The sequence below is a fragment of the Meles meles genome, chromosome 20, assembly GCF_922984935.1.
Source record: "Meles meles chromosome 20, mMelMel3.1 paternal haplotype, whole genome shotgun sequence".
NCBI classification, from domain to species: Eukaryota; Metazoa; Chordata; class Mammalia; order Carnivora; family Mustelidae; genus Meles; species Meles meles.
The window spans coordinates 57,223,779-57,247,213 of record NC_060085.1 but is presented as its reverse complement, the minus strand read 5'-3'; the positions used below and the strand labels follow the sequence as shown (position 1 = coordinate 57,247,213).

At 54.1% G+C, this 23,435-nt stretch overlaps 1 protein-coding gene across 8 annotated transcripts; it reads left to right on the top strand.

Annotated features, from left to right (window-relative positions):
• On the top strand, positions 1–23,074 carry HDAC11 (histone deacetylase 11). Of its 8 annotated transcripts, XM_045991452.1 has the most exons (12): positions 706–729; positions 1,071–1,219; positions 3,443–3,543; positions 14,966–15,082; positions 16,041–16,083; positions 17,831–17,907; positions 18,951–19,013; positions 20,053–20,149; positions 21,000–21,178; positions 21,311–21,517; positions 21,887–21,945; positions 22,176–23,074. In XM_045991452.1, the coding sequence occupies exons 2-11, from the start codon at positions 1,153–1,155 to the stop codon at positions 21,917–21,919; spliced, it is 984 nt and encodes a 327-aa protein (XP_045847408.1). In that variant the 5' UTR covers positions 706–729; positions 1,071–1,152; the 3' UTR covers positions 21,920–21,945; positions 22,176–23,074. The 8 variants fall into 8 exon arrangements, 7 of the variants coding, with proteins under 7 accessions (XP_045847411.1, XP_045847412.1, XP_045847413.1 ...); XM_045991455.1 differs by lacking the exon at positions 706–729 and adding an exon at positions 1–84 and having other exon boundaries at positions 21,887–23,074; XM_045991456.1 differs by lacking the exon at positions 706–729 and adding an exon at positions 78–199 and having other exon boundaries at positions 21,887–23,074.
• Positions 23,075–23,435: the final 361 nt, after the last annotated feature.

Sequence of the window (23,435 nt, the reverse complement as noted above, 5' to 3'; positions counted from 1 at the left end):
GGGGGCGTGTCCTGGGCGGGGCCGTGCCCCGCCCCGCCCGGTCGCGGAGCAGTGGCCAGCGCAGGGAGGGCCCAGCCCCGGGATGTGAGTGAGGCAGGGGTGGGGGCGCGGGGTTGGGCGCCAATCCAGGCCCCCGGGGTTCCCAGGGGTCCCCGTGGGCGGGAGCGCTAGTGCGCGGGCTACCCGGCGGGCTCGTCAGGTGCGTGCCCAGGTACAGCGGGCGAGGGGCCGCTCAGGCCGAGTGAGTCCAGGCCGGCCCCGCGCCACTTCTCTGCGGTCCCAGGTGCGGGCCACGGGGCTCCGACCTAGGCGAGGGCAGGCGACATGCGCGGGTCTGACGTCTTTCGTATCCCGGGCTCCGCCGGCTGTGCGGAGGCCCCTCGCCCTGGCAGCAGCTGGAGCCGGGTTTCTGGTCCCGGTGCGGCGGTGGCTGCAGAGGTGTAATGGGGTGGGGGTGGGGGTCAGCTGCGCGGCAAGGCTGAGGTGATCTCCATCCCTGGCTGCGGGTTGGGCCACAGCCTTAATGAACCCGGACTTGCTGTTTCTGGGAACCGTCACCCCCACCCCCAGCTCTCAGGGGGTAGGGCGCTTTCTGTGCTCAGCTGTTTGGATGCATTATCTCGCGACAGCCCCATATTTTACGGTTAAAGAGACTGAGATCCAGGGCCCCACGGCTGTTTTGCGTGATTGTTATAATGTGGAAGTGAGATGCGGAGCCCTTGCTGCCAGGTGAACCTGGGTGAACTTTGGCTGCTGCACAGAACTGCAGTGTGACCTTGGGCACGCCTGGTTCCCTCTCCAAGCCTCTCTTGCGATGGTGGTGCCTACCTCCCAGAGCTCCGGCGAGGTTTGGGTTGGATAGTGCGGGGAAAGAGCCAATGCTCAGTAAGGAGCTGCTCTCATGACTGTTGTTACGGTTGCTAAATGGCGCTCTTCCTGCCACCAAGGGAGAGGGAGCTCTGGTACTGGGTCAGGGCTGTGGGGTTAGTACAATGCGGCCGCAGGCAGGAGGAGGATGCTTTCCACACTGAGATTGCCCCTCTCTGTGTCTGTCCCTGTGCACGTGGAAGGCCGCACGCAACTCAGCTGTACCAGCATGTGCCGGAGTCGCGCTGGCCCATCGTGTATTCCCCACGCTACAACATAACCTTCATGGGCCTGGAGAAACTGCACCCCTTTGACGCGGGAAAATGGGGCAAAGTGATCAGCTTCTTAAAAGGTATGCAAGGCCCTATGAGACCCTACATGTGTTTCTTCCAACCCACCTCCCCCACCCCAGTCCCCGGCCCCTCCTGGTGTCCTCCTTTCACAAGCTACCATCTCCCTGGTCCAGGCTCAGTCCTCACACTGCCTTCCACTCATGGTGGCAAAGGGGCTTTTGAACACAGGCTTGTCCTGCCTCTGTCTGTGGAGGCCCATAGAAGGGGAGCTGATGAAGGACGGACACAGGGAAGCTGAAGTTTAGAGGAATCCAGTGCTTGGAGAATCCAAGAGGTAGAAAGCCTTTGCTCCAACCCTGCTGATTACAGATGGAGGAAATTGGATCCCAGAAAGGTTAGGGAACATGCTCAAAGTCAGCTGCTAAGTGGCAGAGTGGGGTCTGGAACTCAGAGCTCTAGGCTCCCACCTTTCACAGCTCATTCCACTGAGTAAGGTGGTACTCTGGAGTATGGTTTCAACTTTGGTTTGTAATCCAGGGGTCTGGTTTAGGTGGGAAATTCGGGCATCACATTAGGCTAGTGGAAGAATATTCTCCCTTTCTCCTGCATTAGGGGTTCTTTAATTGACAGAAGTAGAGAATGTTACCTGGCATAGGATAAGGCATGGGGAATCTTTAAATCACACAATCCTGATCACACCATGGAGAAAGTTTCACTTTGGGGCTAACCTGTCTTTAACCCATCTCCCCTTTGAACAAATCTAGAGCAAGCCACAGCCTCTGCACGTCACAGAAAATAGAATCAAATGATAGATTAATAACAGTTTGTTTCTATCATACATGCATTCTATTTTTGGTTAACTTCTATTTATGGCAGCTGATACTGATTTTCCCTTTACAACTGTGACCAGAATGAGTACTCAAAGAAAACTCTTTAAGTAGAAGAGTGCAAGTGGGGAGCTAGGACTATGAGAACCCCGGCAAGGTGAGTGGGGCCAGCCTGCTGCTCATCTAGCCGGTCTCTTGTGTTCTTGACTATGGTCCTTCATGCTCTGTTTCTAGCAGACCCGGCCTGAATCACCGCCCCCATTGCCCTTTCTTGGGATCCTGGATTACCCAGCAGCTCAACATACGGTTACTTGTCTCCCTCCTCTCTGAGCTGACAGTCCTCCTGAGTTCTTTCCTTTCTCCTCTGAGGATGTGGGTGGAAAGGAGGCAGGGGCCACATGGCGAAGGGCCTTGGGAGCTGCCAAGAAAAGAGCTGGCCCTTTGCCCGAAAGCAATGGGGAGCAGCCATGGAATGTTCCTGGGGTGGGGGGCGGGGGAGAGGAGAGAGTACCTTCTGTATGTGGAGCTATATTGGGTAATGTATGGAACTAGTTGGCTTCTACCGGTTACACATTAACACAGTTTCCTTAGATAATGACCTGGTCCCTTTGATTTCCCTAGGACCCAGAGCAGGATGGTCCTGTTCTCACTGTGCCCTAGAGCACTTCCTGCTCCTGGCTTCAGTGTCTTCTTGTGCAAAACAGAGCACAAGTTTTGGTGGTTGTGAGGGGTGATAAAATACTGCAGTGTCTCCCAAACATCAATTATTTGCAAACGGCTGTTGGGACCTTGCCATTTCCTCATACCACCTGCTCCGTTATTTACTTCATACATATATACATATGTGTGTGTGTGTGTGTGTGTGTGTGTATACTTTTTTTAATCGACTTAGCCTGTGCTTAAAAAAAAAAAAAACCTTAAATGAACTTGTTTTAAAAGGAAACATTATATCATCTAAATGGGAAAAGCCAGTTTCACTTGCCATAAATAGGAGGTCATGGTTAAAAAATAAATGCAGGAGAACTGTAATTCACTTCAGGCTGCTTCCTGTTGCCTGGCAGTCTGCGAGACTGCTGCTTTTTGGGTTAAGAACAGGGAGATGAGCAAGGGTTTGGGCAAGCCTTAAAGAGAGGCCACACCACACGGAGCCTCGCATGATGTCACCTGAAGATGCAGGGAGAATCCAGAGAATCAAAGTGAGAGTCAACATTACCGGTCCGTGTGCCACCTACCTCGACTGCTACGTGCCCAAGGTCTGGCGCCCTGGGCCCTCAGGCCTGGTGTTATCCACCCTGGCCCGGGAGGCGACCCCTTCTCAGAAGCCAGAGGTTGCCCACCGCCTCCCAAGGCAGGGCTGTAGCCAAGGCTAAGTCTGCAGCCCTGTTGGAGGAGTGGCCTGGAGCCAGGTCCACCTTCCAGTCATCAGGGAAGCAGGGGCCCACTCTGTGGTTTCAGAAGAGAAGCTTCTGTCGGACGGCATGCTGGTGGAGGCACGGGAGGCTTCGGATGAGGACCTGCTGGTGGTGCACACGAGGCGCTATCTCAACGCACTGAAGGTACGGGGGGTCCGGGGTGCGGGGCGGCCGGAGCAGAGAGGCCGCTCAGCCTGGGGAAGCACAGCCTCAAGGGGCCCCATTCCTGCCCCTCGTGCAGGCGGGGAGCATGAGAGTCTGTGGTCCCCGAGAGAAGGAGAGAGTGTCATAAAAAAACAGATACCAGGGCTGGGCTGGGCTGCTCCAGGCAGTAGTGAGCTCCCTGTCCCTTGGGGGTATGCGATCAGGGATGCCCGTTTGGTGGGGTTTGAGCCTGCATAGGTGTTTTGGGCTTCTACCTTAGTGCCTTTGAATCTGTGCTCTTTATTTTTATTTATTTTTTTAATTTATTTGACAGAGAGGGAGAGAGAGAGACAAGCAGGCAGAGGGAGAGGAAGAAGCAGACTCCCCACCGAGCAGGGAGCCCGATGTGGGGTTCGATTCCGGGACTCTGGGTCATGACCTGAGCCCAAGGCAGATGCTTAACCAACTGAGCCACCCAGGCACCCCTCAATCTGTGTTCTGTGAAGCCTCAGAGACCCTTGCTGACATGCTGGGTGAGGGGACCCCCCAGTCCCTTGTCCTATCCAACCAAAGCTGTCCCATTTAGGTCTATTTTTATATTGCGCTGAAGTATAAGACTCTGTTGTACGAACTTCTACTGCTAAAGACTTGTTGAAAGCTGTTGGGCTAAAACCTAGTGTGAAACTCCCTGGAGCCAAGCAAGGAGTGTAAACAAGTTGTCAGACACGTGGTGCGGTGTATGGGGGGTCAGCTGGGGAGCTCCTGCCCCTTCCCAAGTGGGCGGCTTGCTACTCAGCTCCACTGTGGGCCCAGTGTGGCCGGGGTCCTGGCTTTCAAAGAGAAATTCTAAATTCAGGTTAGTAAAGCGTCAGTCCCAGGTTTCTTAATGTGGCCACTCTCAGAGAGTTTTCAGTCCCCCCTGCAGGCCAAACCAGGCTTATAGACTACCTGCTTGTGACTTCTTTCTAGAAGAGCTCACAAAGCTTTCATGAGTGCTTCTGAGTCTGAGGCCCGTAGGTGGGGTGCTCCCCTGGAGGGGAAGCTAGGCTGGGGGCGGGGGATCGCAGCAGAACCTGGTACTGCCAGCCCACTGTGGCAGGGGGATGGTCACGGATGCCACAAGTTCTCTGCCAACAGTGTGGGATCCCAGAGCCCTGACCCCCAGCTCATCCTAGACTCAGTAGTCGCCAGAAGTCACCAACCCCTCCCCGTGTGCCCCCCCCCCCGCCATAGGTGGAAAAGCCTAGGCCCAGGAAGAGGCTGCCCCTGCTCAAGATCACCCAGGAAGTCAAGCAGCCAGCCCTCAGGGAGACCCCAGGCTGGGCATCTAGCCAGTCTTCCTGGTTCCTGGTCACAGTTGCTACCCGCCCTCTTCGCCAGCTCTGGCCTGAGCTGTGAGAATTCTAGATGGAGCTGTGACTGTGTCAGCTCATGAAAGATTACCCGGAAGAGGCTGAAACCTGGCTCCTGGGGGAGAGGTGTGCGAGGCCTTGGCAGGAAGCCCGTTCTTGGCTGCCCGGTTTCCTAGGGCCCAGACATGCGTGGTCACAGTCCACAGCCCAGGAGCTGGGCCAGGAAGACACACCTGCCAGAGTCCAGAGGGTGAGGCTGTGGAGCAGGGACAGATGGAACTGGGGCAGGGCAGGGAGAGACCAGAACCGAAGGGTGCCAGGGTGGATGGCATGTGAATGTACCAGGATAAGGCTGGGGGTAGGGGGAATAGACTCCAAGACCCCATCTGTTTGAGGAGCCTTCAGGAGAACCGTGCAGGGTTCCCTCTGTGCTTGGCCTTGGGCCCCCCAAAGTCTAAAGGCAGCTTACTGCATATAAGTAATAATAATAAAGTGTCAACAGCTAGAGACCCAAGTAGAAAATTGAGGTCAAGGACAGGAGGAGAAGCCAGATGTGTCAACTGAGAGGATTAGCTAAGATGCTTTGATTGAGCTCCTGGATTTGCCTTGGAGCTCCCTGGCAGCAAAAGCAAACGGAGAAACATGAGGATTCCCACAGCACTTCCTAAGGAGAAGTACTCTGTCATTCAACACATCTGTATCAAATACGGACTGTGTGCTGGGTACAAAACGAAAAATAAGCAAGTTTCCCTGGTCACGTGGATTTGTATTTTTGTTGTGGAAGACTGAGATTAAAGAAATAACTGCACAAGAGCATTTCACAGAGCACCAAGGGCTGGGAAGGAAAGAAAATGGAGGGTAGCTGAGTGAAGGGTGAGGGTGACCGGGTGGTCTGGGAAGGCCTCACAGAGGTGAGGTTTGAGCTGAGACAGAAGAATGATGAGTAGGTGACACTCTTGTGGAACTTTGAAGGAAGAATCTTCCAGAGCCACATGCCAGGAGGGGGAGGGGACTTTGCCTCCTAAAGGGGAGAAAGGTGCTTGAGGCGGCATGATGTGGTCAGGGAAGCTAGAAATGTCAGGCCACATGGGGTCTTGTGAGCTGAGGGAAGAGTTTGGATTTTTTTCCAGGTACTGTGGGAGAATGATACGGTGTGAGGTACCCCTGGTGAGCACGTGGACCCATGCCCATTTCAGGCATTTTGGTTTTTAGGGTCCGTGGCTCAGGAACATCCCCTTGCCCCCATTCATCCCCTGCCCTCTCCTCCCGCCCCCCCATCTGCAATTCCTTTTCTTTTTTTCTCTGCTCTGGGCACCTGGGACAGTGCCCTGGAGAGTTCCTGCGGGTTTCCCCAGTTGTTCTTTGTGTGCTGTGGGACGTATCCCACTCCCCTGCCCCACCTCACTCTGCCCCCGACCTGTGTTCCAGGGCTCATGCCTGGCCCTGTCCTGGGGTGGCCTTCAGGGCTTAATAATTTGGGCATTGAAGGAGATGCAGCACCCTGATGTTTGGCAGGTGATGTCCGTTTAGGGAAAGAAACATTTATTGAGCACCTACTGTGTGCAAGGCCCAGAATTGGCTCCATTGAGGGTGGTGGCTGGGCCAGTGCCAGCTTTTTGCCTTCTGCTAACCCCAGTGACAGTCTGCCTGGGGTGTGGGGTAGCTTGATGTGAATCTGACTTTGTGCGGTGCTTGGGATACATTTATCCAGCAAGTATTTTTTTTTTTTTTAAATCCAGTAAGTATTTAATGAGCACTGTGCTATGTTCCAGTGAAGACAGGCTAGAACTAAAGAGATGGAGTCCCTCTCCTTAGGGAGCTGGCATTTAGGTGGGGAGAGTCAGTCCATAGACATGATAATAATCAAGTCAATGATACAGTGTGTTACGAGGCTCTCAGTGCTGTGGGCAAAAGCACAGCAGGAAAGGGGGTGGTGGGGACAGCAGTTTGAAATAGGGAAGCTTACTGTCATGTGATCATGGACTGAGAGCAGTGAGGGAGTGAGCTATGTGGGCATGTGGAGGGAGGGCATTCCAGGTAGAAGCATGAGTAAGTGCAAGGGCCCTGGGGCCAGGGTATCTCCAATGTGTTCTGAAACACTATGTTACCATGGGGATGGGAGGAAGTGGAAGTGAGGGGAGACTGGCAAGAAATGGGGTCAGAAGACAATCAGGGACCAGACCACACAAGGCCCTTTGTACCGCTGTGGCTTTGCTCTGAGGCTTGTGGTAGCCAAGGAATGCTTTAGGCAGAGGGAGATGATCTGATCTAGGTTTTAGCAGGGTTGCTCGGCAGCTGTAATGAGATGATGCTATCAAGACAGACGCAGGGAGATCAGTGAGGAAGGAGGTTTCCACAGTAATCTGGTGAGAGGCCCTGGGCTCTCAGACTAGGCTAGAAGCAGCCGCTATGGATTTTGAGGGAGTTGTAGGATATGCAGTTATGAAGTTCAAACAATAGAATTTTCTGTTATTCACACTGGGTATACGGCATGCAAAAGAAAGAGAAGCCAAGGACACCTGAGCCTCAGGAAGTCTGGGCACCTCTTGGGCCTAGACAGGACCTCACAGCCCTCAGAGCCCTGTCAGGGAGGGAGACAGACCTTAGCAGCAGAGCACTGGGGATGGGGGAGGGGCTGAAGTGTCAGAGAGTCTCTAGGGAAGTGCTTCCCCTCCCCCATTTTTCTCTCTCTTATCTCTTCCTCCCTGAGGGGACTCTTGGCTCCTTTTTTATGGTAAAATTCAGATGCATAACCAGTAACCATTTTAAAATGTAAAATACAGTGGCCCCTGGGTGGCTCAGTTGTTAGGCATCTGCCTTCAACTTAGGTCACTGATCCCAGGGTCCTGGGATCCAGCCCTACACTGGGCTCTCTGCTCAGTGGGAAGTCTGCTTCTCCCTCCCGGCCCCCCATTTGTGTTCCCTTTATTGCTGTGTGTCTCTCTCTCTGTCAAATAATTCAATAAAATCTTTAAAAAAAAAAAGTATAAAATTCAGTGACATTTAGTACATTTACAATGTGGTGCGAACATTGCCTCTAGGTCCAAAACATTTTCTTTAGTTTGTCTATTTCATCTTTTGTTACTTGTGCATTTGGAGACACATGTAAGAATCCATTGCCAAATCCAAGGTCATGAAGATGGACCATTTGTTTTCTTCTAAAAGATTCAGTTTGTGTTTAGGTCTTTGATCCATTTTAAGTTAATTCTTGTATATGGTGTGAGGTAAGGGTTCAACTGTAGTTTTTTGCATATGGCTCTCCGGTTTTCCCAGCATCATTTGTTAAAGACACTGTACTTTCCCCATTGACTCGCCTTTGTACCCTTGTAGAAAATCAACTGGCCATAGATGTATAGATTTATTTCTGGACTCTCTATCCTATTCCATTGATGCATATGTCTGTCCCATGGCATTGTCACATTGTTTTGATGACTGAAGATTTGTAGTAACTTTTGAAATTTCAAGTCCTCCAACTTTGTTCTTTTTCAGGTTTGTTTTTGTTTTTTTAAAGATCCCTTGAGATTCCCTATGAATTATAGGATCAGCTTCTCTATTTCTGCAAAAAAGACCATTGGGATTTTGATAGGGATTGTGTTGGATCTGTAGATGAGTTTAGAGAATATTGCCATCTTTAAAATATTAGTTCTTGCAACTCAGGAACACAAGATTTTTTTCATTTATTTAGACCTTTAAGGTTTTTCAGCAGTGATATGTAGTTTTTAGGAGGTCCAAGACTCCTAATAATTTAAAGTTAAATTTATTTCCAAGCATTTTATTATTTTTGATGTTAGTATAAATGGAATTACTTTAAAAATATTTTATTTATTTATTTGAGAGAGATTGAGCACTAGCAGGGGGAAGGGCAGAGGGACAAGCAGACTCCCTGCTGAGCAGGGAGCCTGATGCAGGACTTGATCCCAGGGCCCCAGATCATGACCCGAGCTGAAGTCAGATGCTTAACCAACTGAGCCATCCAGGTGCCTCTAAATACTTTTTAAATTTCCTTTTTGGGTTATTTATTGCTAAGGTATTGAAATACAACTGATGTTTGTGTGTTGATCTTAGATCCTGCTACTTTGCTGAATTCACTTCTTTGGTTTAATAGGGTGTGTGTGTGTGTGTGTGTGTGTGTGTGTGTGTGTGGTCTTTAGGCCTTCTGTAGCTAACATTGAGCCATCTGTGAATAAGCATAGTTTTACTTCTTGCTTTCCAATTTTTCTTTCCTAATTGCTCTGGCTAGAACTTCCAGTGTAAGGTTGAATAGAAATGGCAAAAATGGGCATCCCTGTCCTGATCCTGATCTTAGGCTGAAGGTTTTCCATTTTTTAGTACTGTGTATGAGGTTAGCTATGGGAGTGTGTGTGTGTGTGTGTGTGTGTGTGTGTGTGGTGCACGCATGCATGTGTATATGATAAATGCCCTCTACCAGGGCCATTTGAGGGAGTGCCTTTCTATTCCTAGTTTGTTGATTGACTTTTCATGAAAGGGTGTTGGATTTTGGCAAAGGCTTCTTCTTCATCAACTGAAATGATATTGTGGCTTTTTCCCCTCCTCTCCTTTTTCTCCTGCTTTCACCAGTGGAAAGTTCTGACCCAAATGAAGCAGTTGGGGCTCCAAATGGGGTTGTAGCCATCTCTCCCCTGAGAGCAGTTCTTGGCTTGGATTTCTGAGGGTAGGGTCCACCTGAGGAAATCAGGCAGCTGGAGAAGAGAGTCTTGCAGAGATTAGAGAATGGGGTGGGGTGGGGAGGTGGGTCTCAGGGATGTCGTCAACCTCAGGTATGTCCTGCTATCTGTGGGGTCCCCAAAAGGCTTGCTGGGCATGGAGGCCATGGTACCTGGCCAGGCCCTGAGATGTGGAAGCTTGTAGGCCATGTCTTTTGGTGGGCAGGGGGCATTAGGCTAGGGCAGACCTCCCTTGTTCGTGTCGTTCATTCATTCATTCATCAGAATGGGTGGGGGTCAAGTTCTTTAGAGCAGTGGTTCTGAAACTTGCTTAAGTCTTGGAATCCACTGGAGGGCTTGTCATAACATGGATCACTGGTCCCACTTCCAAAGTTTCTGAATTAGGAGGTCAGGAGAGGAGCCTGAGAATCTGCATTTTTTCAAGATTTTATTTATTTGAGAGAGAGTTTGCATGAGCTGGTGGGGGGAGGAGCAGAAGGAGAGAGAGAGAATCTCCAGCAGACTCCCCGCTGAGCACAGAGTCTAACAATGGGGCTTGATGTCACGACCCTGAAACCATGACCCAAGCTGAAACCTAGAGTCGAACACTTAAGCGACTGAGCCACCCAGGGGCCTCAGCAGTCTATGTTTCAGGCAAGTTCTCAAGTGCCGGTGCTGCTGGTCCAGAAACTACGCCTCGGAGAAGCACTCCCTAGAAGCTGGGGCCACCGGAGATGGGGGTGCAAGGGATTCCCGGAGGGCCAGCTTGGCAGTGAAACCTGTAAGAGCGGGTGTGGGGCAGAGAGGGCAGGGGAAGAAGCTGGGGGTGCCCATGGTGGTTCAGCAGAAGCGTGGCCTCGCCTGACCCCAGGAGGGATCCCCTTTCCTTGTGCCATCTCAGGACAGAGGGCCGGGCCGTTCTAGCCCCTTATCTGCCAGTCACTGTTTGAGGCTCTCCTGGGTGTCAGGGGTGAGGTGGCCTCCTCCGCGGAGTGTGCAGGCGAGGAACGGGGCGAGGATGGACAGCGTGTGCTGTGAGTACTTACTGTGTGCCAGGTGTCGCTCTGGGCATTGTCTGGATGGCAGGAATGGGTGTTTGCCTGCCCTTCCTGGCCCTGGCCCCCTTCTGGAAGAGACTGGTAACAACGGAGACATACTGTGATGTCAGGTAGAGATAGGTGTTCTTCAGAAAGATGAGGCAAGGCTGGGGGCTGGGTTGGGGCAGGTAGGGGTACTTCAGATGGGGAGGCAAGGGTAGGCCTGGTGGATGGGACTAAGTCCTCCTTTTAGGTCTGGAGGGGAGGCGCTCCTGGTTCATGAATGAGGAGGCAGGAGGGAGGTAAAGGGCCATGTCCCAGTTCACACAGCAAAGGCAGAGCCTCGAGTTGGACTAGTTTGACACTGAGGAGGACTGCTGAGCCCTGTCCCCACCCTAGAAGCTTCTAGCTCATCTCTCAGTGCCCTTGCCTGGGGCCAGGCTCTCCCAGGACCTGAGCTTCTGGCAGATCTGCTGCTGGGCCTCAGGTCCCAGATAAATTGTTTACCCTTTCTCTGTGGCCTCTTCCCACCCTCCCCATCCTCCAGGGCTCAGCCCCCCTGCTCCCCCGCCCCCTGGTTTATTTTTCAGCCTGGTTGCTGGTGGCTTTTCTAGAGCACTACCATCCAATAGAACTTTCTGACATGCTAAGAATGTTCTAGAAGCGCTCTATCCAGCAGCCACATGTGGCTATTGAGCAGTTGAACTGCGGCTAGGGAGACTGAGAAACGAAATTTTGGTGTTTTGTTTTTTTTTTTAATCAAAGTATGGTTGACTTTTTTCATTGAAGTAACAAAATTCTTTTTTTTTTTTTTAAAGATTTTATTTATTGACTTGACAGACAAAGATCACAAGTAGGCAGAGAGGCAGGCAGAGAGAGAGAGAGGGAAGCAGGCTCCCTGCTGAGCAGAGAGCCCGATGTGGGACTCGATCCCAGGACCCCGAGATCATGACCTGAGCCGAAGGCAGCGGCTTAACCCACCGAGCCACCCAGGTGCCCCTGAAGTAACAAAATTCTAATTAAACACTTTTCAAATTAATTTAAAAGTATAGCCAAGTAGCCACATGTGGCTGGTGGCCACTGGATGGGATGGCATGAGTCTAGACCATTGCTGCCTTATACAGAAACCACGGTGGGGCCCAGGAGACGTCTAGCACCATCTTTCAGGTGGATGCATTGGGAGACATCCACCTTGGCCAAATCCCAGATGTGCTTCTGGTGACTTTACACCTGGCCCATGTACAATTCATCCTCTAGCCTAAGAGGTTCCCAGTGTTTCCCAGATGACTGCCCCCTTCGAAGGTCAGTTTGGGTTCTATAAAGATGAGCCAAGCCAGCCGACAGAGGATGGTGGCCAGAAAGTTTGGGAGGTGGGATGAAGCAAAGTTTGACAGGATTCTTCACTGCACGATTTAGAGCTTTTAACGTGCCAGAGTGTGTTGTGAATTTCCAAGGGGTGGACAGCAGGAACAGTGTTTTCCAGACTTCTTTGATGTGGAATCCTTTCCTGATGGGAGTGCTGAGCTGGACAGGTGTTGTGGAACACAGTTTAAAAGACACCCTTTGGGGTGCCTGGGTAGCTTAGTCGTTTAAGCCACTGCCTTCGGCTCAGGTCACGATCCTGGAGTCCTGGGATCAAGTCCCGCTCAACAGGGAGACTGCTTCTCCCGCTGACTTCTCCTCCTGCTCTCTCTCTCTCTCTCATCCTCTCTCTATCTCAAATAAATAAAATCCTTTTTAAAAAATAAAATAAAAGACGCCCTTCTCGTGGCTTTTGCATCTCGAGTGGATCCCTGTGGAGGCCAGGATAAGGTTCTATTTTCTTCACATCTTTATTCCCTGCTAGCTTGCTGAGGGAGAAAGAGAGAGAGGCAGGGACTTAATGTGTTTCCCTCAGTGGCTCACTCACTTGTTTTTATACCGTTTTTTCAGAGAAAACAGTGGCTCCGTGCCTCCCACGTGCCAGGCCTGTGCCGGGCAGTGGGATTGGCGTGCTGAGCGGGCAGAGCCGGTCACCTTCTGCTCTCTGGGTCTGCCCTCCCCCATGTGCACACGCACACGCATGCACGCACACATGTACCTGGAGGGGTCTTGGAGCTTTCCAATCTTCCTGGTCTCCCATCCAGCACCCCCCACCCACAGACCCCACGGTGCCCTCCGTGTTAACAGCCAGATGGCCTGGGGCTGCAGGAAGGCTGGCTGGGCACCTCTCTTTTCAGACCGCGAGTGGTCTGGGTTCCATGGGCCACGCTCACCAGCTCCTTCACTTGAGCGAGCTGTCCCCAGCCTTGGTAGCCTGGGAGGGATGCCCACACAGCTGGTCAGTGCATTTTGAGGCAGCCTGGGTGCCCAGCCCACCTGGACCCTGAACAAAACGTCTTCCCTGTTGGCCACGGTGGCTGCAGTGGCCCCTGCAGGGGTTGATGTGTATCCTGTCCTGCACTGACCCCTGCACTGTCCGGCTAAGAGGCCTGCCAGGACCTTCCCAGGCATGTCCCCTTTTTGTCTCACCCCATCCTTGGCCTCTCCTGTTCCCTCTCTGCTGGTTCCTCCCCATCACTGAATATGCTCCAGCCTCTTCTGCCCTAAATTTCCTCTCCTGGTGGGAGAACCCAGTGGCCATGCTCCCCATTCTCAATACCTCTCTTTGCTTGTTCCTTCCTGAAACTTCCCTGCCTAGCCTCCTGAACGCCAGCCCTCTGCCCCACCCCCATCCTGTCCCAGGACAGCCCTTGATTGTCCCAGTGGGCTACACTTCTGGGCCTGGCCCTTCACGGTTGGAGTCTTGGGGTTCCAACCTTGCATCCTTGACCCCTCTGTGTGCCCCTCCACTTGTGCTATCTGCGAACTGTTCCCCTCTCACCTCTCCCAGACCCTCATTATCTCTCGCTTCCTCCCTGGGGTAAGCTGCTGCTTCTGTTTGGGTTCCCCTCATTGGTCCTGCTGCTGCAGCCAGGACAGCTTGGGGAAGCGCCGTCTCATGGCTCCCCACTGCTGTGACCAGGCTATCTGAGAATATTCTCTGGCACCCCAGGCCCTATGCGACAGGCACAGCCCAACTTCTCGGGAGCCTGTACTCACTATCCAGTTGTCTTTTCACCTTTACCCCGACATCTAGGCAACTACTATTCACCTTCAGTCTGGGCTTCAAGGTCACTGCCTCCAGAAGACCTCTCTGCTCTCACCCGGACACAGAGGGCATTCTCCTTTAAGGCTTTGTCGCAAATAAGTGTCTCCCCACTAGGCTTAGAGGCCTGTCAGGAGGACGGGGGCTGGCCCCGCCTTGGAGCCTGCTGCCTACCAGGCGCTCAGTAAATATTTACAGAGAACCCTGGGCCCCTCTGAGGCTCTGCCTGGGGTCAGGGGAGAGCTGGGGGCATAGATCCAGGAACATTCTCAACCAGGCAGCAGATCGTTCAGGACCTGGGTGAGTGAACACTTGGGAAGGCTGTGTCCTGGAGCAAATGCCTTTTGGATACCCTAGACTCTCCTGTGTCAGTAGCTGAGATGTGGGCCTGGTACCCCTTTTGAATGGAAGTCCAGTTTCCAGTGCATGAAGAGGTCATGCTGGGCCAGAGGAGATCTTCCCAGGTCAGGGCCTCAGTGTCTCCCCTCTCCCACATCCCGTTTTGTATGGGGAGCCAGCTGGGCCGGTCCTGGGTCTGCCGCCCATCAGTTGTAGTCCTCTGCAGCTCTTGTTCCGGGCACAAGGGGGCAGCCAAGGGCTTTGGAGCACTGAGGAATGTGGGCCAACAGCTTTTTTTTTTTTTTTTTTTTTTTTTGTCAGAGAGAGAGAGCGCGAGAGCAAGCACAGGCAGACAGAGACAGGGAGAAGCAGGCTCCCCACCGAGCACGGAGCCCGATGTGGGACTTGATCCCAGGACTCTGGGATCATGACCTGAGCTGAAAGCAGCCGCTTAACCAACTGAGCCACCCAGGCGTCCCGGGCCAACAGCTTTAAGGAAACTGCTCTTTACTGAGCTGGGGCGGGGGATGCTCTCTCATTTCTTTCTTTCTTTCTTTCTTTTTTTAAAGATTTTATTTATTTATTTGACAGGGAGAGATCACAAGTAGGCAAAGAGGCAGGCAGAGAGAGGCGCAAGCAGGCTCCTGGGGAGCAGAGAGCCTGATGCGGGGCTCGATCCCAAGACCCTGAGATCATGACCTGAGCTGAAGGCAGAGGCTTAGCCCACTGAGCCACCCAGGCGCCCCAATGCTCTCTCATTTCTGATGAAAGGAATTGTGCTAAACTGGAAGTTCACTCAGGGCACCTTGAAACCGGCATCACAAGGACTCTGATTTCCCAGCTGCTGCCTCTGAGGTCTGGGCGCAGCAGTGGGAGGCCAATGGCCTGCATCTCTTTCCACAGTGGTCCTTTGCTGTTGCGACCATCACAGAGATCCCCCCAGTCATCTTCCTCCCCAACTTCCTTGTGCAGAGGAAGGTGCTGAAGCCCCTTCGGACCCAGACGGGAGGAACCATCATGGTAGGTGGGGAGGCAGGCAGAAGGAACTGCTGGGCTCGGGACCCCCAAAAGCCTCTGGGATTTTTCCCACCCTGGGCTTCTCTGTCTGGACTACACTCCTCCCACTTTGTAGTTGAGCAAAATCCTGAATATTCGTCAAAGTACAGGAACAATCACCCTTTCTCCCAAAGCCTTTCCCACCTGAGCCAGGACATTGAATTGTTTGTTCCTGCCCCCACTGACCGCCTATTAGAGTTACCGTATTTGCTGGTATATAAGATAACCAAACCCCCATGACTTCATTTGTGGGTGACGCTCCCCTCCCCCTGCGTCCTGGGTATGGCAGTAAAGAACACTTCCAGCGAAATTGGGTTTCATATCCCCTATGTAGCTGTCTTTAAAACTAGCCGCAGGCTGCCGGATTAACTGGAGGTAGAGGAACATTCAAGTTTTAGTCACGGGATCTCATCCAGAGCTGGACCAAGACCTACTGATTTTCTTTTCAGCTTTGCAAATTTGTCCCTTTTTTTGTTTATGGGGTTTTTGGTTTGTTTGTTTGTTTATTGGAATATTACTGCCCACCCCCAAAGGATGATTTCCTTCAGGATTTTGGTATTCAGTCTGCCATATTTCCACAAGCACAAAATTGTCTATTTTCCTTTGAAAGCCCTGTTGAGATCGTTGTCAGCTCCTGGGTGATCATAACTACTTAACTTCAATTTCTTCCTGTTTCTTGGCAAAATTGCCAAGGGGCTTATGCACTGCACATCTCATACGCTAGCCAATCTGGTCCTTGCTTCAAAGACTGAGTCCGGGTTTGCTGGAGGATGGGTGCCTCCTCAACACCGCCTCAGAGATCGGCCCTACCTCAGAGCTGGCTGGACACAGTGTTTATGGAGTGAATGGGGGAAGCTGGGAATGAATGACTGAGTGGGGGAATCGGTTGCCTGTGCCCCTCACCCTGTGCTTGTCTCCAAAGGCAGGGAAGCTGGCCATGGAACGAGGCTGGGCCATCAATGTGGGTGAGTGCCCTGGCCGGCCTGGCCTGCTGGGTCCTGGGGGCTGGGAGGGCCAGGAGGAATCTGAAGGTAGCTCCTGTGAGTTGAGAGGCTCTGGTGCCTTATTAAGTGGGATTGGGGAAGGGTACGTGGCCATCTGGTGTCTGGGAGGGACCAGCTAATCCCTCGATCTGGGGTGGGATCCTTATTTAAAGGAGTTCCTCAGATGGCTTCCCTACCCTGCCTTTGCTTACTTCCAGTGATAAGGAGCTCGCTCCCTCTACAGCCTTCAGCATTCCCTAGGCAGCCCCAGGTGGGGCTGAAACCTGCAGCATTTCAGAGTCTTTCCTGAAAAACTCCATCGGCCTCCTGGGGCCCAGGACAGTCTGCATAATGAGCAGACAGGCCCAGGGTTAATACCATGTCCTTCTCAGGGGCTTGAGGGCCAGCACTGTGCAGTCCACTGGACTCTCCCGCAAGATTGGCTTGGGGGGGGTGCTGCACACATCTTCTTCCTTGTCCTGACTTCATCTGTCCCTCATGGAGGCACAGCAATTCACAGTTAGCAAACCTCTTTACTGTCTGGCCTCTCATTTGCGCTGGGCATTGTTGCTGTCGGTACCATGGTATGGATGAAGAAATAGGTATGGGGAGAGGCCTGGTGGCTTGCTCAGAGTCCTGGAGCAGAGAACCCCTACGTTTGGCTGTCCTGGTACTGCCAGGTAGCCAGCATTAGGCCAGGCATAACAGTGATGTTACGATAACACCACTAAACGGATGGTTGAAGGAGACGTGCCTGTGTGGCTACAGCAGGGTCCTCACGAAGACCCAGGGAGCAGGGAGCCCCTTCCTGCCTGGAAGATATTATGATCTGGTAGAGGTTAAGAGCCCAGGTCTTGATCCAGCCTGGGTTTAAATCTTTGTTCTGCCATTATTGAGCTGTGTGATCCCAGGCAAGGTGCTGGTTTTCTGTGTGCCTCGGTTTCTTCATCTGTAAAATGGACGTTATGATAACAGTGCCCCCACTTGGAGCTGTAGGGAGGTTTCAGTGAGCTCTGTGCCCCCTTAGGAGTTCATGATTGGCTATTATCTTACTGTTAAGATCCAATGAGAGCCTCTTGGTGTGAGAAGAGGCAAATCCTTTGTAGCCGTGGGCCCTGGACTCGAACTGCTGGCTGGAGCAGCTGTTGGGCTCAATTCCAGAGGCCCCTGAAACTCAGGCTCTTGTTGGGGCTGCAGGGCAAGGGGCTCTCAGTGGGGGAGAGGTTGGAGCCTGACTCTGCCCAGGGCCTCCCCATTGCCATGGGCAGCCATGACCAGCAGCAGATGGCGCTCTTCCTGGCCGTGCCTTTCTACCACCTGCAGCACGTGGGCGGTCCTAGGATAAACGGGTCTCCCAGAGCCCCACCGCCCCATCCTGGCATGGGATGTCCCATGGAGGCAGGCATGGCCCTACAGAGGCAAGGAACAATTTTCTGCCTTGGGAAGGATGAGCTCCTGGCCCCTGGCGGGCTGTGATGGACACTGGGAGCTGACTTGTTGGGACAGCCCGAGAGGTTTCTTGCTGTGGACAGAGATGGCTGTAATGGTCCATCTGTCTCCTGACTCGGGCATGTCGACACGCTCAGGTGCCTGGTTCACTTGGGCAACCTGGAGTCCAGGAGCCTGTCCCTGGGAGCTGAGTGGGAATGGGCTGTAGGCAGAAGGTAGGGGTTAGAGGAGAGGGAGGATGGTGCGGGGCCCTGACCACACCACGTGTGCTCTCCTGCAGGTGGCGGCTTCCACCACTGCTCCAGTGACCGGGGCGGGGGCTTCTGCGCCTACGCGGACATCACACTGGCCATCAAGGTGTGCCCAAGAGCATGTGGGGCCTCACCTCCAGGAGCCCTCCCTGGAATGCCCCGTCACCCCACCCCCCCCCACCACAGTGTTCTCCTCCACATTACAGAGAAGGAAGCTGGGTCCCACGAGGGGAGGAAGCTGGGGGGTGCCCATCCAGGCTGGGACCAGACACTTGCTCTTCTGCATTGTCCCTGCTGCGGGGAGATAGGGAGGCCTCCAACAGTGGTGGGGTCAGGAGTGGGGCGGCCCATTGGTCAGCAATATAGGGAGCACATCATTCCACTGGAGGGAGGAGGAGTGGGACACGATGACGGGGATGGCTGGTTCTGGCAGGCTCAGCCCTGCACCAGCCACCACTTGCCCTCCTCACCTCATTTACTCCTCCTCTGCACGGAGGAGGAGACCCAGACTCAGAGAGACAAGGGGCAGGGCGGGCACTGGCCTAGATCTCTGTTGGGTGGCTGAGCTCCCTTTGGCCACCCTGTACTTTGCCTGGTTCTGGGCATCAGGAATGGGGCTGGCATGTTCCCTGTTCTCAGAGGGCACACAAACCAAATGGGCGAGGGGAGGGCAAGCAGGTCAGCAGACCCTGGCCATTCAGAGAAGGGGACACACACACACACGAGACCTTCTGAGAGGGGAGGGGAGGGGAAGGAAGGCTTCCCAGAGAAGGAGGTGTGAGAACTTGGCCTCGTAGGCCAAGACAGAGAATGCAGGATTGAAGTTCCAGGCACAGCGGTGGGGGGATGTTCCCCCCTCAACCCCTACATATTTCCCTAGGAATCTCCGAGGCCTAGCCCGACTACCCTGCTCCTGACCTCCAGCCCGCCAGGGCGCAGCACATGCTGCCTGCTCCAGGGGGCCTTCCCAGACCATGCACACATGCTTCTCTCGTGCTTCTCCTGGGTGGGGGAATTCTTTGCCCGGTGGCCTCATTGCCCACAAGTGTGTCCGGCCTCCTGCCTGACCCCTCACCAACTAGGAATCCTCAAGGGGCTATATCCTCTGGCCTCTCTGGGTCCTTACTTCCTCCTCCCCTCTGCTGGCAGTTTCTGTTTGAGCGAGTGGAAGGCGTCTCCAGAGCCACCATTGTTGATCTCGATGCCCATCAGGTGAGTACCCTGTGGGGGCCGTGGTCTTGTGGCCCTGCCTCCCAGGCCCCTCTGTCACACAGCGCCCCACTGTGGGGCTCCCTTCTCCCTGGGAACATTGCCAAGCTCCAGGCCGGGCCTCTGCCACTCCCACCCTCATCTGCCTCTCTCCTCGCTGCCCATCTTCTGCACCTTGGACTGGAAGCAGAGGGCTGTCTTTGTCCCTCTGCCCTGCTCAGCCCAACCACGCACTGGGTCTTCCTCATTGGTTCTGTCAAATCCAAGGGTCCTTCCTCCCTTCTGGTTGCCCAACATACCAGGCTGAAGGCTCTTCCTAAAGCCCGGTCTGGCCATGCCCCTCTCATGTTCTGAAGCCTGCTGTGGCTCCCCAGTGCTTCCTGGTCAGTTTGGGGTGCCACTCCTGCAGATAGCTGAGGACTCCTGTGGACCTGCCCCTTAGACAAATGCTCACATGCATGATTTCAGGGTTGTTGGGGCTCAGGGCCACTACTCAAGAACTCACTGCCTGGGGGTAAAGCAACAGAGTCCTCAGGACTCCAAATGTTGGGCTGGCTCCTCTGGTCAGACAAGGCAGGACCTGAAATGGGCTCTCAAAGACCTCCCACATCCCTGCTATTGTTCCTTTGTGCTGGTGGGTGCCCTGCTTTGGGTGGGGGGGGGGGGGGTGGTGGGTATTGTCCAGTGACAGCAAGCTCCAGAACCAAGTCATACCTGCACAGCCCTTTCCAGTTTACCTTGCCCATCTCTGACCCCTGCTGATCCTACTGCAGACCAGCGAGGGTGGTATGGCTAGAATTCCTTTCTAACTCCATGGAGAAGAAGCTCAGAGGGCTGGGGCTCACTCAAGGTCACACCAGAAGACCATGGGGCTGGGATTTGTGGTTGAAGCAGCTCTGCTGCTTAACAGCCAAGAGACCCTCTGCCTCCAAGGGCCAGCTGAGCTGCCCAGTCACGTGGGCTGTTTCCTGGGGTGTGTGCGGGGGGTCCTGGCCTTGGCGGGAGCACCTGCATGTGAGCAGCTTTCATGCCCTCCCCATAGGGCAATGGGCATGAACGGGACTTCATGGGTGACAAGCGCGTGTACATCATGGACGTCTACAACCGCCACATCTACCCTGGGGACCGCTTTGCCAAGCGTAAGCTGCCCCTTCTCCCTCAGCCCTAACTGCACTCCTGCTTGGATGGAGCTCTCTCTCCTGAGTGTTCCCTATATGCTGGGCTCCCCAGAATCACTTCAGTTATCCTCAGCATCCCTGGGAGGGGGTGGCGGCTTCCATTTTATAGACATGCACACTGAGACTTAACTCATGTGACCCATCCAAGATCATATAAACCTATGGAAGAAACAACACATGTGGGACCTTTTACTAGGGTAATCACCAGAAGAAGAAAAATAGAACCCCTCCTCTGTAGGCGTTCGTCTGGTAGAAAACAGGGAATGACAAAAAAGAAACAAGAGGAAAAATAGGATAAAGAGAAAATGTGAAGTAAGATGGCATAAACCAGGTCAAATATAATGGTGTTAAAATAAATGCAGGTGGGTTAAACTTACCAAGCAAAAGGCAGAGATTCCCAGATGCACTCTGAAAACACAGCGCCCTGGCCACTTGGCAAATAGGGGACATTTATGCAGGAATGGGACTTTTATGCCTGTGGATCTGCTGAGGGTAATTCAGCCCCAGGTGTGGCCCAGGGGCCTGGTTTCTGAACTGAGTCTCGAAGGTGCTGGATTTGGGCCTGAGAGCACAGCAGAGTGTCCACATTTCTGGGCAGAGGCTCAAGGAGGCAATGAGATCAGATGTCCCCCACATGGGTCCCTAAGTCCCCAGGGCAGAATGCTTCAGCTGAAGTCCCTTCTCTCCCTTGGCTCTTGCATTCTTGAGCTCCATTTGGGGTGGAAGGAGGTGGAGCAGTGCTGGGGACCTTGGCCCTCCTGAGCCTGTGTCCCTGCTTTGCACCCCTGGGCTCTTCCTGTCTCTCCCTCAGAGGCCATCAGGCGGAAGGTGGAGCTGGAGTGGGGCACAGAGGATGACGAATACCTAGATAAAGTGGAGCGGAACCTCCAGAAGGCCCTCCAGGAGCACCTGCCTGACGTGGTGGTGTACAATGCGGGCACCGACATCCTGGAGGGGGACCGCCTGGGGGGGCTGTCCATCAGCCCACAGGTGCCTCCCAACCCGGGGGGGAGGGGTGTGGGGTCCCCCCCACCGGGGTGCTTCTCCTGATGTGGGGGAGGGCCCGGGCAGGACTTCCTGGACGGAGCCACAGGACCCAAACCCTCCCGCATCCCTCCACAGGGCATCGTGAAGCGGGACGAGCTGGTATTTCGGGTGGTCCGTGGCCGCCAGGTGCCCATCCTCATGGTGACCTCCGGTGGCTACCAGAAGCGCACAGCCCGTATCATCGCTGACTCCATCCTTAATCTGTACAGCCTCGGGCTCATCGGGGCTGAGTCCCCCAGTGTCTCGGCACAGAACTCAGACACGCCCCTGCTGCCCCCTGAGGTGCCCTGACCACACTCTTGCCCTTCTGCTCTTCTGCGCGGCTCCCTGCCTGCCTCAGCCCCGCCCGCCCCTCAGTGCTTCTCCTTTTCTAACCACGGGGGTGGTGGGGGCAGCAGCCAGGAGGTGCCGAGGGGCGGGGGCCTGTCCCTGACTGGGCCGGCCTTTGGGGCGGTCCCTCCACTCTCCCCACTGGGTGTCCCTCTGTGGGTGGGGGCGGAAGACAGGGCCTGAGTTCCAGAAGACCTCGTATGGGGGTCACGGGTCTAACCAGGCCCTGCAGAGGCAGGCGGTTTTGCCAGGAGGGAGAATGGCAGGTGAGGCTTTGGGGGCACAAGTCATGGGATTTGTTTCACCCTCTCCTCACATCAGGAAGGGTACGAGGAGCCATGGGCGCCCATGTGAGTGGGGCCGAGAGCTGGGGGTTGCAGGTAGGCCTCTGGGGGTGTGGGGTCTGGATTCCCAGCCGGCAGGCGGGAGCCCTGGGCCTGGATGTGAGGGGTGGCTGGGAAGGGGGTGCAAGTGGGTTTTCTCATCTGGTATTCCCCTTTCAATAAAGCAAGGGCTGGACCTACTTTCTCAGGGCTCCTCGGTGGGGATAAGGGAGGGGGGGTCCGAGGAGCCCCAGATCTATGCTTCAGCCATTGTCTTGCCTGTTTAGGGAAAGTAGCAGGCTTTGGAGGAAGAAGAGCTGTCTCTGTGACGGACCCCAGCCCCGGAGGCTTGAGGGGGCTTCCAGCCCCGGTGGGGAGGGGACAGAGGAAGATGAGGCCCAGAAGGGGACCTTGGGGATGGGGGCAGGTGGCCAAGCTGGGACCCCACGTAAGGACCGAGGTGCTGGTGGCCAGACTGGAGTTCCCGGAGGGAGGGCAGAGGTCTCCATCCTGGCCTGCAGGTTGTATGGGTGGGAGCTAGGGCAGGGCCTTGAGTTGCGGGGGAGGGGGCTATAGGCTCCACTGGCCTCACCCGAAGTGCCCAGGCTCTGATTGCGCTTGGAGTCCAAGGTCCCAAGTGGGCCCTGACATCTGGTCTTTGAAATGCTGCAGACCCTGACCTTGTCCTCTGCTCTGATCTGAAGGGGACACTCAGGGTCCCCCAGGAGGCTGGGTGCTGGGGGTGGTATCCGCCCCTCATTCCCTGGGTGTGTTCTTAGATAGTGATCACAAGTGGGGGGTGGGGAGGGAAAGTGGGCCAGCTGAGGCTTCCCTGTGCCCAACCAACCCACCTGGGGGACTCCTATTCATCACCATTTGGGGGTACTCTTGCATTCTCCCACATACTCCCTTGGTGCTCTCTCTGCTGGAGGACGGGGGAGGGGTTTAAAGGCATAAACATCAAAAAGACTGACCTCCTGGACTAGACCTCGAGGCACTAACCGCACACTTTGACTCCCACACCCGCCCCCCGCCCTTGCCGTTGGTTTCTCTGCACCTGACTGAAGGTACCTAACCTCCCCTCATTTCCACCTGGGGCCTGCTACATCTGGGGGCAGGCAGTGGGCTTGCTTCATCACCATTGAGCTTCTGTTTGCAGAGAACCATAAAGGCTGTTCTCGACCGATTGGCTGCTGTGTGTTCTTGAGGGGAAGCATCCTGACCTCCTTAGGATTAAAGGAAGTAAAGATTTTAAATTCACACAGTGCGAGGCCTGACCTCAAGAGCTGCCCAATAAATGCTAATATTTTCATCCCGTTCTCGGAGTCCAGTGAAGTAGGTCATTGTTCCCATTTTACAGATGAAGCAACGAAGACCAGACAAGGCACTCGCCCCAGGCCGCATATGTGCTAATAGCCAGGTTTGAACCTACCTCTGCCAGATACTGAAGTATGTGTTCTCAGATGCCTCAGATTTGGCAGGCGTGAAGGAATGAGGTGGGGGTTGTTGATCTTCTGATAGAGGAGGGCCCAGGGCCTGGTAATGAT